Source organism: Gymnoscopelus microlampas, assembly GCF_963454915.1.
Source record: "Gymnoscopelus microlampas genome assembly, chromosome: 1".
NCBI classification, from domain to species: Eukaryota; Metazoa; Chordata; class Actinopteri; order Myctophiformes; family Myctophidae; genus Gymnoscopelus; species Gymnoscopelus microlampas.
The window spans coordinates 59,882,008-59,896,458 of NC_139962.1; the positions used below are offsets into that span (position 1 = coordinate 59,882,008).

At 41.2% G+C, this 14,451-nt stretch overlaps 1 protein-coding gene across 5 annotated transcripts in view; it reads left to right on the forward strand.

Moving 5' to 3' along the window:
• The first annotated feature begins 3,713 nt into the window (after positions 1 to 3,713).
• ano1a (anoctamin 1, calcium activated chloride channel a) overlaps positions 3,714 to 14,451 on the forward strand; it is a 116,996-nt gene continuing 106,258 nt past the window's right edge. For 3 of the 5 annotated variants that reach the window (XR_014600704.1, XM_084056161.1, XM_084056162.1), the window contains exons 1-2: positions 6,792 to 7,000; positions 12,219 to 12,400. Coding sequence is in view for 4 of the 5 variants with exons in the window: in XM_084056161.1 (XP_083912287.1) it covers positions 6,928 to 7,000; positions 12,219 to 12,400 (255 nt within the window). In the remaining variant the exon portion in view is untranslated. Of the gene's footprint in view, positions 3,844 to 3,974; positions 3,992 to 6,791; positions 7,001 to 12,218; positions 12,401 to 14,451 lie in introns of those variants that run through there. The other 2 variants (XM_084056164.1, XM_084056163.1) reach the window with 2 other exon arrangements.

The window sequence follows — 14,451 nt, forward strand, 5'->3', positions numbered from 1 at the left end:
TGTCCCAGGTGCGATTCCAGGCAAGACCAGCAATGTGTCGATGTGTGTCCCTGAGCAAGACTCTTAACCCCTAATTGCTCCCCACGCGCCGCACAATGGTTGCTCACTGTCCCTAGTTGTTATAGGATGGGTAAAATGCAGAGGACAAATTTCACGTATGTGCACTGTGACAAATAAATCCCCAAGGCGTGGGGCCTATATTGTATGGCCACATTTCCTAATAATGACACTTTCCCTTCTTGAGATTCCAACTCTTTTCTGTGGAATTTCTTGACCTCAGACTTCCCAGTAACAGATTGCATTGACTTGTTCCTGTTGATCAGATTTCATTGACTTGTTCCTGTTGATAGATGCTGTTTCTTCCTTCATCTGAGAAATCCACTGGTAATTACAGTGTGATTAATATTTATGCGCTTAAACCCTTTATGCTTAGTTGCCCGGAGCACTCCAGGGCTCTATACTAGGCCCCCTCCTTTTTTCACTCTACACTAAATATGTTCGCCAAAAATCGTCGATATTGTGACGTGCTGTGAGCTTGTAAATCAACTATTTCCGCCAGATGTTAGTCTCAGTATAAAGGGACGCTGATGTTCATGTTGATGTATGGAAAACATATCAGCAGGAAGGAGGGGTCATCACTCAAAACGTTGTAGTAGTCCAGCTACACAGCCCAGAATAAAACTATATAAATCTTCACTTAAAGCTATTTGGGGCCTGTCATGTTGTGTCATGCCTTCGGCCCTCTATGAGGCTACGGGAAACTTTTCAAAAACAATGACATGATCCACACTCAGCAAAAATGTTCAGCTCTCGCGTTTTTATTATTTATACATCTTTTAGAACATAATTTTTGTGTGCAGCGAAACGTTCCGGCTAATGCCTTCCTCCTCGGCAGCTGCAAACGCAACTACGGCATAAGTCATCAACATTTGGCTGCACAATGGACATCATAAAAGATGTATAAATAATAAGAGATAAGTGGTTCATAAAACTTTGCAACTTACAATAACAAAACATATTTCTACTGTAAGTGTGACACCAAATGAACAGTCCAAAACATTAATTCTGTCAACTTTTAGTTAACATTAGTTTCTATTACAGACACATTAATTAACAATAAAGTTTCCCAAAAGCATGTTATTGTTTATTTGTTTTGGGTAAGACATTAAAATGTAAATAAATAGAAAAATGAAAGGGGGAGGGGTGGCTTCCTACTACTCCTCATAATGTAGACCACTTTCCTTGTAGGTGAAAGTGTTTCTCCACTGCATGGTGACCATTGTTTGAAACATTCCACCAGGTTCTACGCAGCACGTTTAGGCGTGGCGTGTAAAACGACACCCAGGGCTACGTTGGCAGGGAAGCAGTGGACCAAACAAAGGTGATATCACGCACAAACAATGACAGAGAGAGCTGGTTCATCCAACAATCCCCATCATGCATCGCTGTGAGACTGCCACGCCCTAGCCCACACCTGACCTGCATGTGTGTGGGAAGTGTGTTTGGATTTAAGGCGACATCGTTCCTACCACACACTGGGCTGACTAACCCGACGTGAACAAGATGTTTCGCAAACACATGTCTGCCACAGTGGGTGAAGAAGCAAGTCAGCCAAACCAATTACAAAATAGGACTTAAGCTCTGGGCTCAGAACTCACTTTACTGTCAGGAAAAAAACAACAACAGGGACATAAAGAGAAAAATATATTTTTAGACTGAATTGATTAATCTGATTACACCCTTAAAGGACCACTTCTGCTATTTTCAACCTATGTCAAATCGGTCCTTACTAATACTCTTTTATAAGTTGGGACAATTTCTGTCTGCTCACTCTGTCTCAGAGGAGGGCATTTCAGAAACCCGCCTACTAGTGACATATATGCAGCTTTGATCATTTCAAACTAGATTTTGTGAGTTTTCGGCTATGGAGGGGGCCTAGAATAGAGCCCTGGGGGACACCAGTTCAACTATTCAAACTGGTTAAGCATATGGGTTTAAGTGGTTAAACCTAAGTAACCAAAACCATAAGCCTAACCCCTAACCTCTGCAAAGCTCTGCAAGGACTCTGAAATACCCTGAGCCAAATTAGGACATATGGATCCAAAGAAATGATAGATTCTTTAATACAGGTGGTGTGTTCATGGATGGATTATGGCACTGGCACAATGGGGCCAGTGCCTAGGGGCCCTTGACTGCCAGGGGCCCTTGGGTTGGGCCCTGGACTGCGAGACTAATTTAGATCTAAATCTAAAATGTAATCAATACTGAATTCACTCAAATACTGTCAGCCTACATATATACAGTATCCCCTATATCAATCTGGAGGGAACCCATCAGCAAAACAATGAGCTCTGAATCTGTTTTGAGAGATTAGATTACCTATAACCATCTGATAGGCTAATGTAATTCCTTATGATAAAATGGCTACAGGTTCTTTCTTGACCCACATCATGCCTTAACTACATCCTGAGTAGGCCTAGCGTCAGTGTGTTTGCCTTTCCAGGGTGTGTTCATTGTTATAAATGTGTGTGTATGATGAGTATTACTGAAGCTCTATAGGTTACATCTGCAGTTTGTTCTGTTCACTGCATGAGGACAGAGCAACCAGGTTTTGAATAATATGTAAATGTACTCATATTGTGAAAACATTTGGCATGGAAAAAACAGGAGCCATTTGAATGTTTGCGCAAAAGCCCTGCAGCCAATCAATTATTATTGGTATCATCATTTATTTACGATGTCATCATTGTCACATTAAACATTAGATTGTAGATTGTTGCATTTGCCTTTCTTCTACCCTGTTTTGAGACTGAATAGACACCAGCTTCTTTGGAGACAAGTCTTCTCTACAGGACGAGTCCATACACGTCTGGATCTGATCGGAATGTCTCTCCTCCATGTAGCCCGGACGGCTGTGCTCCAGTGATGTTGTTGTCCCAGCCCAATCCTTACAGCCTGCAGTGGTGGAAAAAGTACTCACATGTTTTACTCAAGTAAAAGTATGAATACTGCAATGTAGTACAAGTAATTCAAGTACTTTTACTCAAGTTCCTTGAGTAAAAGTAACAAAATATCGGTATGAAAATGTACTTAAAGTACCAAAAGTAGAAAGCACTCATTAAGCAGAATGTCCCATTTCACAAGTTTTCAAATGTATAAAATGTATTAAAAAATCGTTTGAAAATAGCAGACCTACAAGCTCACAAATTGTGAGCTTGTAGATCGGCTATTTTCAAATGGCCGAAATGTATCGGGCTGAAGTATGTTTTGTAATAATAATCAAAATCTACAAAGTAACTAAAGTGGCCAAATGATTATAGTGGAGTAAAATAACAATATTTGCCTCTGAGATGTAGTGGAGTAGAAGTAAAAGTACTGAAAATTAGAGATACTCAAGTAAAGTAAAAGTACCTAAAAAATGTACTGTCCTTTAATAAATGTACTAGTTACTTTCTACCACTGCAGCCCAGACTGCTGTGATCATGATGTTGTTGTCCCAGCCCATTCCTTATAAACCTATAGTGTCTCGGATCCTGGCCAATCCACAGTGTCCACAGTGTCCTCACTGTGGGTGCGTGTGTTTTGCAACAGCACGGCGCTCCTCCACTAGTGCGCTCCTCACTGAGAGCCATAAACAAGTCACTCCTCCGTGGGCGATCGAGGAGGCTTTTCCTACACGAGTGGAGGAGGAGGAGGAGGAGGAGGAGGAGGAGGAGGAAGAAGAAGAAGAGAGGCGAGAGAGCGCGATCCACCTGAGTGGGTGACGAAAGTATTTCCTCATTTATTCGCCTCCTTCTTGAGAAGGGAGTCGCTAGATCCCAGGGAAGGCATCTTGGCAGACAGGTGAGTCTGGTAGTAGTGGTGTGTGTGTGTGTGTGTGTGTGTGTGTGTGTGTGTGTGTGTATGTGTGTATGTATGTGTGAGTGTGTGCTCTAAAACTGCGGAATTAATACCTGGATGCAAACCGGTCTCAGAGGAGTTTAAAAAACAGGTAATTATATAATCTAAACCGCATTATTCATTCATACATTCGTGATTTTTGTCGTTTCATTCATTCATTCATTCAAATTAGGTCAACACCCAGTTGTGTTGCAGTTGATCATTCAGTGTGTGTGTGTCTATCTATGTTTCATGTTCTATGTGACTAATTCACCGGCCGGTCCGGCCGTCTGTATTCTCTGCCAAATTGTAGTAGGCCTATCTATAGATTCTATAGCCTGATCTACAGGCTACTTTTGTAAAGTAAAGGATCTGTATTTTGAAAGCATTGGGTCAGGTTGCGAATACCAAAATCCATTGTTGTATTCATTTTCAACCTGACGTCGAAATGTTTGGGAGTTTCTTTTTAGATGTTTAGCCCCCGAGGACTCATTTATACCCATCTCACAGAGTCCCATGGCAAAAGAACAGATTGTAGATCATCAGATCTGTTCCTTTTGGCTAGTATCGACACCGTCGTACACTACGGGGTATAAATGAGGCTGTCTACAGGCTGTCACCTGTCTGTGGGACGCGTCGGCGTCGCGTCTTTGGGCACGACAGCGTTCCCAAGGCGCTCCTAGCGGCGGAGCAGCGCCCTCACAGGAGGAGGCATGTCTCTGGTGCGCTTTGGATTCCTCTTGCAGCTACAGCAGTGGTTTTCAACCCTTTTTTATGCCAAAAGGACCCCTAATACATTTGGCTGCGGACCCCCGTCTGAAAATGTTTTGTGCCAGGGACCCCCAGAAGCAAAGATTTTAGTTAAAAATGTTCGCTTTAAAATTATATAGATATTCAAAGTCATGCACACATTTTCAAGATTGAGAAAAATAAATAAATAGCAGATCTACAAGCTCACCTATGAGCTTGTATATCTGCTATTTCTGAATAGCCAAAGCTAAGTGGTTAAAATGATTATGACGCTATGTTAACTCATTTAGCTGGGGACTCCCTGGTAACCCCCCAAGGACCACTGGGTGAGAACCACTGAGCTACAACCGTTTTAAATGTCAATTTAAAGCACGTCCTTCAACACAATTGCTCTCTGTGCTGATTAAAAAAGCATGTCCATTTTTTCGCTATATTAATATTCGCAAGATTTTGTGCATCATGGGGCGCCAGGCCAAAGAAGGTGTCCAAAATGTCCACAATACTGTATAGCACTGGTTCCCAAAGAGTGGGTCGGGACCCACATGTGGGTCGTGGACCAATTTCTATGGGTCGCGAGTAAATATCCCTTTCCACAATTTGTGTTTTGTTTTTTATTTTCAAAATATTTTCAAGTAATTCCCCCCAAAACACAAATTTTCATCAGTTAAAAACTAATTCAAACGTTTTTTTCAAAAGAATGCATACAAACAATCCATTAATTTGAGGGGGGAAAATAATTGTATTAAGTAGGCTAGTGAAAATAGCAGATCTACAAGCTCACAACGTGGCAAAGCGACACACCTTGTGAGCTTGTAGATCTGCTATTTTCACTACTTTGGGTCCTGGGCTAAACGTCTAATTTCTCTTTTCGGACTTGTCTTGAGCTAAGAAGTTTGGGAACCACTACTGTGGTTGGATTGAGCTGTCCAGCTTTTATCCCCATCCGTCTGTGGAAATATGTTCTGTCTGTCACCTGCATTCCAAAGACACTGTAATGTACATCAGACTCGTACATTACAGACACCTCGGCTGAACCCGCATCTCTCTTAAAGAGACTGAAGTGGTTTCATGTGGCTGTGGATGCTGATGCTCCTATAGCCTATATAGTGTCTGTAGCAACACTTGTTCTCACTCGGGGTGTAAAAGCGCACATCAGAGTGGGTAGGTAGGCGTAAACTACAGAACACTGCTCAGTGGTGGAACAAGTATTCACATTTGTTTTACTTAAGTAAAAGTATCAATACTGCAATGTAGAAATACTCTGTTACAAGTCAAAATGTACTTTATTTAGCACCAAAATTATGCTGATGGGACTTTATGCAGAAAGTCCCATCACAAGGTATTATGTATAAAATGTATTAGGCCTACAATCTTTTTAAAATAGCAGATCTACAAGCTCACAATGCAACATTATGAGCTCATGTAGATCGGCTATTTTCAAATGGCCAAAATGTATAGGGCTGAAGTGGTTAATGTATGTTTTATAATAATAATCTAAATCTACAAAGTAACTAATAACTTAAGTTGTCAAATTATTGTAGTGGAGTAAAAGTAGCCTATAAAAAGTAGCCTATATAACATTTGTATCTGAGATGTAGTGGAGTAAGTAGGCTATAAGTAAATGTACACACAATTGGAAATAGCCATACTCAAGTAAATACACCAAAATTGTAGGCTACTTTAGTACAGTACCCGAGTAAATGTACTTAGTTACTGTACACCACTATATAACCACGGTCTGCATGCAGCAACACTTGTTCTCATTCGGAGCGTAAAAGTGCACATCAGAGAGTAGGTAGGCGTATATAAACAACAACAGAACAAACTCTCATACCATGTCAATCACATTGAACAAATCACGTTTTGGAGTGACCAGTGCTAAGATGATCAGCCTGCTGGAACACGCAGCCCCAGCCACGATCCACCCAACAAACACGCGCGTGGGAGGCGACAAGGCGCTCCTCCACGCACCGCGTCACGGCACGGCCAGTGATTGAGCCGTGAAATAAGGACGGATTTAGGCATGAGACTGTGATCTGTGGGAGGGTTTTGGGGACATGCCCATGAATGCATGTTGTATCACGTCTCTCTTTCTCTGTGTGTCGTGGATTAGTGTGTGATAGCCAGACTCAGAGACACATCATCCACGGAGGTTTCCGCCGCGGGGCGCTCAGCTCAGCTGAAGAGGCTCCATCCATTCGTTTCCACGCAGCAGCAGTGCATTTAAATGGTTTAAGGACAGGCTCTCCAGTGTGATTGGTCTAGGGCAGCCAGCGCCTTCTTAATAAACGCGTTTCAATGGAGGGAAAACATGAGGATAGAGAAGGATCAACTGGAAATGCAGATTATAGCGAGAATAATAGAGAGTCTGGTAAGATTTGATTCTCTTTTTTTCTACCACTAATTGCATTTGAAAGCGTTATAGCTATGTCGAGACCTTTGTCACCTACAGGCTATAGGCTGCATGCGCAATTGTTGAGCTTCAGGTGGAGTGTGATGCTGTTGTTTGGCCAAGAAGGCTGTGTATTAAATCAACTGTGCAGGGGAATATAACACATGATCACGAATGTCCTCATAAACACCAGAGGCAGTTATCATTAATATGTTTTTTTGATGCATGCCTTATCCTCATTCCTCCTGATTAGTTAAATTATAAGGTGATTACCTTAATGATGACTGCAGGTATAGTATGAAATATAGATGGAAATGCAGGTGTCATAACACAGAGGTATAAGGGTCATGAACCAAACCAAGATACATAAGAATAAAAACAAAAGTAAAGATAAAATAAAATACTGAGCTGCTGCTGGCAGATAGATTTCTGCTCTGGATCTCTGAATGAGTGAACATAATAATAAATGATCATGACAATTAAGCAATCAACCAATCTGCTCTTATTATAGTATTATGAGAACATTATGAGAAAGGTCACTGATGGTTGAAAAGGCATTATTCCAAACAACTCCCTTTGCTCTATTGAATGCAGCAAGAGTGAATACACACATATCTCCACCAATGACTACTATATCCCTTTTCTGTGTAACCCTGCATGGCTGCATGCCCCTGCTCATCCTTTCACCTCATACAGGTCAAGTCTGTTTCTGAGGAGAGGGAGATGGGTCTACCAGGGTTTAATAACCAGTCACTTGAAGGTCACTGTTGTCTCTCAATATACTGTACACCAGGGGTCTTCAACGTCTTCAGACCAAGGACCCCCTAGCTGAGAGAGAGATGAAGCAGGGACCCCTGCTTCATCTCTGAGCTTGTAGATCGGTTATTTTTGGCTAAAGTTCTCCTCAGGAAAAGGGATGCTAGGGTTCAAGTGGTTAAGGTAAAACATAAAAATCATATCACACAAAGATTTGGCGGACCCCCTGTAGTAACTCTGAGATCTAATTTAACTCCAAGAGTGTACAAATAGAACCAAACGGACCCGTAAGGTATTGTGAAAGACACAACCTCAAGTGTAATGATTCAGGTTGACTTGCAATGCTTTATGCTAAATAAGATTCTAGTTTTTTATTGTTACATTATACTGTATTTGGTTCTTCTTTGGCTCTTTAGTTTTGGTTCCTCAACATGTAGCAGGAATAACAAAGAGACTATACATAATAGTAACAACAGAACAAAATTGAATAAATGAAAAGATAGAAAAGTGCGCTCCTCTGAGCACAGATCTCCACCAGGCCGGGTTGCCTACCCAGGGCTGTGTCAGTCATGGGGTGCCGCCATCAGGACATGAGGAAGCTGTGGGGGGGAATAGAGTTTGTACGACAGAGTGTTCACCTTTGTGGTGCCCCCTACGGGAAGAAGAGAAAGCGTTTTTTGGACGTGCGCGCTATACAGTTCCCTCAACATGCGATTGCAATTTGGGTATGATTGGATGTTGTGTGCAAGACATATGGTGTTGTTTGTAAGAAATGGGCCCTGCTCACAAATTTGTGAATCTAATTACCGGTCTAATTTACGCGTTGTTGCATATTTAGCTAAAAGGACCCCGCCCACAAACTTTGGAAGCCTATCTTAGCCAATCGGAAAGGGATATGAAGAATCTGACGCATGCATCTTAATCACATAACTCCAGATATAATGTGTACTGATTTGAGTTTGAGTCTGAGTTTTTCACAATACAGACTCTGGTAATACATTGAAGAAATCTTGTCAGGCGGAAATGGGCTTGGCCTGTATGGGGAGTCGCGCAATGCGCCATGATCTAAGGAATCCAGGGGCGAAAGATTTTTATTGTACGACCAGCTGTTCAGGAGTTATATGCCAAAACGTGAAACGGTCTATTATAGCACCATCATGAGGCCGAAAAAATGTTGTGGTTCTCCTATGGCTTACTGAAAGTTTGCGTGCAAAGTTTCATGCCGATCGGTCCAGCGGTGCCTGCAGATGAGCTGCTCACAGACAGACAGACTCACAGAATTATCCCCGCCTCCGGCCGTTCCGGAGGCGGAGCCAAACAACAAGTCATGCATGTACATTAGTCATAGTACACGTTGAGGTGTTGGAAGGTGTACTACACTGTAGCAGCAATAACAACAATGACACTACTACTTTGAAACCACATACCATACATACAGTGTATAATGCGCGCTGCCTTAGTCATCACTACATTACCTGTCAACACCAGATCGGGGCTGAATACACATCAGGTATTTGAATCCATTGAAAACAAGAACATTCGTATTGTCGCGGTATGTCATGGTGCAGAAGAGGGGTGAAAGGTTAAAGGTGTTGTAAGTCATATCTCTATGTAAAAAAATGCCTTTTTTAAATCAAAGCTCTATAATTCAGTAATTATTGCTATACACTGTTTGTTCTGTAACAGGGGTCTCCCCATCTCTCCAGCTCCTAAAGAGAAGAGTTTAATAACAATCAGTTTGAATTTCATATTGTTCCAGTTCCAATTATGTCTGCTCGTTTGTTTTGTTTCATCACTTCCATTTTCACTTGTTTTTTACTGTGTCCTGTTCTCTCTTGATTGGATACATTTGATATTTCTGTTCACTAAAGAGCTGGAGGGACAGGCGACCCCTTTTACTGAACAAACACTCTAGTCTATAGCAATGATTACTATCACAATATTAACGCTTATTAACAACAACAACAACAGAAAAGTGTTATCAGACATAGCCCGTGTACAAGCTCAACATTTCTTTACATTTCTTTGAAAATCTTTGAAATTCTTTGAAAATCTTTGAATCGGCCTATAATGACATGCTTAAGTAGGCACCCCAGGTTGAAACTAGTTAAGTAAATTCCAACGGCACTGGGCTGATAAGGAGCCTCCATGTCGTTTAGGGATGTTTCAGAATAGTTGACTGGTTGGTTAATGAGGGTTTTTGTTTCTTAGAGATATCCTGTACATATTTTCGTTTTAGCTTCCAGTAATGTCTTGGATGAGTCTAATAACGTATAGTCTTAGTTTAAGGTAACTACATACAGTAGATCAGCCAGATGTGTTCATACTGTATATTGCCAAATACTTTATGTACACATTCCTGAACTGTGTTTGGCAGACATTGCCCTAAGCCTAGATCAGCGCAGCTATATTATACAGAGTTTCCTTGAGACTGAATGGTTGACTAATTGTTCACACAAATAAATCCACCAACTAGCCGACTTTAAAGAAATGCTCTTTTCTTCAAAAGAGCATCCCAGAAAAGGGATGCGAGGGTCTTTTTGCACATTTGTGTGTTATGTTGGTTATTGGTTAATAGTGAGAGATGTTATCATAGAGCCCACATTTCAGGGAGTTCCTATGATTCTCATACTGTTCACTGCTCAGCAGTAAAATATGGAATGTTAATTTAATTCTGAGAGCATAAAAATGGACCTATACGGGTCCCTCCAATCTAACGCTGAACCAGTACTTCCAGTAAAGGTCCCTCCAGTAATGTTACAAACATTGTTACAAACTCTCTTTATGGAGCCACATTTTCTCAACATTTCCCTTTTTCATGAACAGATTTGGTTGTCTCTAGTCTGTTTAAACATCGTGTAGTTGGTAGACTTACTGTAATTGTTAACACAGGTGCGTCTCCCTTTATTAAGGCGTGTGATTTTGTAAGTTGGCTACATCAGTTAGTTGTTGTGCTAACCTGTTGGTCACACTCTCTTGAGAAAGACCATGTTGTAAGTCTGTTCCCACAAAATAGTACTTTATAGGCTTTTAACCAATGAACTATATTTGAGCACAATGTTGTGTATTAAATTAACATTCCAGATTTTATTGCTGAGCAGTGAACAGTATTAGAATCATAGGAACTGCCTGGAAATGTGGGCTCTATGATAACATCTCTCGATAACCAACATAACACACATATGTCTTTGATATGACATACGTTTCTATGTTTATGTATTTATATTATGAACATACTGCATCAGGCTGTTGTTTTTTTGGTGTGTGGATTCAAATATTGTTATCTTGTCTTCACAATGAAGGAAAGATACCATTGCAATCTGAGTGGTTTTGGAATCTAATACTGTGTCATACAGGAGCACATGACACCACCATGACAGTAGAAAATGATTTGCAGTTGTGCTGTATATTTTAGGGATGCACAATGCACAATATTGACATTTTGGCCAATGGTAACCGGTTAATTGCATGGTCAAATGAATCAATACCGATATTGCAATAAAAGTTTCCAGTAAGGTTTACACCTGTTATAGTAACTATGATTCTGGGCGCAGATACAGACTAAAGAACTGTGCATTCTTATCAGCTGATTTATTAGGTCTACTGAGGCACAAATTAGTTGTAACAACTAGTATGACGTAAAGATATAACATTATATTTTCCAAACTCTTTCCAATTTGTTTGCTTTTATTTATTCCACAGTTAGGACTACCCTTTTGAAAGCTGATTGAATCTGCAGCCTTCAATCATCATATAAGGCCTTACCGATACCGATACGATGAACAATCATGCATGAATGAATCAATCGTGCATCTCTCTAGTATATTCACCACATGACATGAATATGTACAGAAGGCATGCAGAGAACCTATCTGTTGTTGGCAGGAGCGCTTGTTCTCCACTTACAGTTACATAACAGCAACAGGTCAATGTAAATAGTCTCCCACCACTACCTCATATTCTCTGTGCTGTGTCTCTACACCTCCAGACAGGATACGTGTGGCTCCTAAGCCATATATACAAACAAATAACTGACTGTAGGTTAATCGAATACTCGAGAAGCACCTTTTCTTTCTAAATGATATATTTAAAAATGTCTTATACAGTATATCAATGAATCAACACAAAGATTATTTTATAGACTAATTTGATTAGTCGGATTAACCCCTCAACCCTGTCTTATACTTGATTGTACAATGGTGGCATACAAAAATAGCAGCCACGTTGCGAACTTGTAGATCTGCTATTTTCACTATTAAAAAAGTGAACTTTGAGTACAGAGAAAAACGCTATATAAATTAGATGTATCGTATTAAAAAGAAACGGAATCCTTCACTAATCATAATCGAGGCGAAAGTTTGAAATAATCATGATGGTGATTTGAAGTCATATCGCCCATGCAGCCCTGGTCTCATCCCCTGTTCTCTCTGTCCACCTCCAGACAGGACCCGTGAGGTCGCTGAGCGTCCAGGCAGCCTGCAGGAGGAGCAGGCGATGCAGTCAGCCGTCATGTGGATGAACGACAACTACCTGCCCGTTCCCGGAGAGGAGAAGAACCCTGACGTGGACTTCAGCTCCCCCAAGGCTGCAGCCAGGTCGCCGCCCAAACAATATGAGGCCATAGTAAGTCTAATACAAAAAACACTTTGCTGTTGTAGTCAATGCTGGTCACCATGGTTACCAGCGTGACACCTTCCACACGGCTTGACCTCCAACCCCATCTGTGATCTATATACCCTTCCACTGTATAGCTCTGGGACTTGGTCACAAATGGTTAAGATCTGGCTGAGGGGGGGGCGGCGAGTGCAAATGGTCAATTTCTTTACCTTTTTCTGAACATCATATAAAAAATGTAAAGGTGGCTCCGGTATCCTACAGATGTCTGTAGTTCCGACGGTCTGGGAGAATGTATCAATGGGTTGAAACAACCTTTTAAACCATTAAGACTCTACAAATGCCTTCTACAGTAAATCAGTTTCTCACACTTTCAAGATTTGTCTTTATTTTTTCCAAAAATAGCAGATGTACAAGGCAAGCTCGACGCTGTGTGAGCTTGTACATCTGCCATTTTTGAACAGCCAACGCTGAAATCTAAAATGACAGAGATGCTTTCCCCGTTTTAATGGTTCAAAAACCAGGTTGTTTTTGCCAGCCTGTGCCAGATTTAACACGATCAATATCCGTGCCTCCACATTAAGAGTGTGTGCACGTTCCCAATCAGGAATGTGCATGATACGCTGTTCAGAAAAAGGTAAGAATGTGACTGTTTCGCCGGTCACCCCCCTCTGTCGGATCTTAACCAAGCGTGAATGAGTGCTGGAGCTACAGCAGAAGGGGAAGGTCACAGTCGGACGGTGTCTATGTGGCCTTATCCATTCTGACAGCTCACGGCGCTCGCGATTAACCACTGAAACACAGTAATATCGTTGCTGTCGGGCAGAAACCTCTTATCTCCATATTCTAACTTTTGGATTTTTTTCGTAAATGAACGCCCTACTTGATCATACTACATCGGCACACAAAAGCATCAAAAGTAGCAGATCTACAAGCTCAAAAAGCGACACATTTTGAGCTTGTAGATCTGCTACTTTCTTTTGCTGTTTTTTTTATTTGAATCCTGAAAAGTAACAGTTTTTCCACCCGACAGAGACGATATACTTCATTGTAAATCAAATAGCAAAAATAGCAGCTCTACAAGCTCACAACGTGTCGCGTTGCGATCTGAATATTCATTTGGGAACCGTTAGCTTATACCATGGATGCCAGACTGTTGCAAAATGTCAAAAAAACACTTGCTACAAATAGTTGCACAACCACAGATCTGTCTTTCTAGAAACAGGTCACACCCTGCCTGAGCTATTTAGACAAACTCTGAGATAACTACTTCCATAAGTAGACAGTTAAGAGTCCTTATCACATGACAGACACACGCTGATAGAACACACCATCACCACAGACTTGTGGTGTTCCAGTGGATCCATCCACTGCATTTATTATTATTCAGTCACAAGCCCTTGTTAATACTTTTCATTGGTTCAGTATTTTTTTAAACCCAACAACAGACTTTAAAACTGGCCTCCCTATTTTGTCTTGTCATTATTTAAAAAAAATAGCCGATCTACAAGTAGAGTGGCTATTTTTGCTGAGCTTTTGCCTATTTTTGCAGAATGGGAATGTCGTGACAATGCTGAGAATGTCGTGACTGTTGTAGATGTTTTGCTTGCCTGCAGGTCTCATAATGATGTGTACCGAATCAGTCGGTCCAGGGGTGTGCTGTGGATTTTTTAGCTAGTGGAGCTCTTTAATATGTAGGCCTATTTATTAACCCACAATATGCTGTATATCAAATGTTATTCTATTTACTTGCATAATGGGGAAACTTTAGTGTTGTCATAATCATGCGTTTACCTTGCAGACGTCACCTCTGTAATTTAATGAGTTCATGAATCCATCAGCCACTGTCATCCAACTCTTTTGACTGCTTCAGACAGAACATCTGACAGTATGCCTACACCTACAGTAGGCTACTTAGCAGGTCACACAATGGACAATTGGTATGCAAATGCATCCAACCAGGTCGGTCATTCTTGTTCATTCAAGCCGTGACACTCAGCGTCGATCGGAAGGTTTTGTTAGCGAGGTGCGGAAACTGCGAATGGTGCATGTGATGTGCG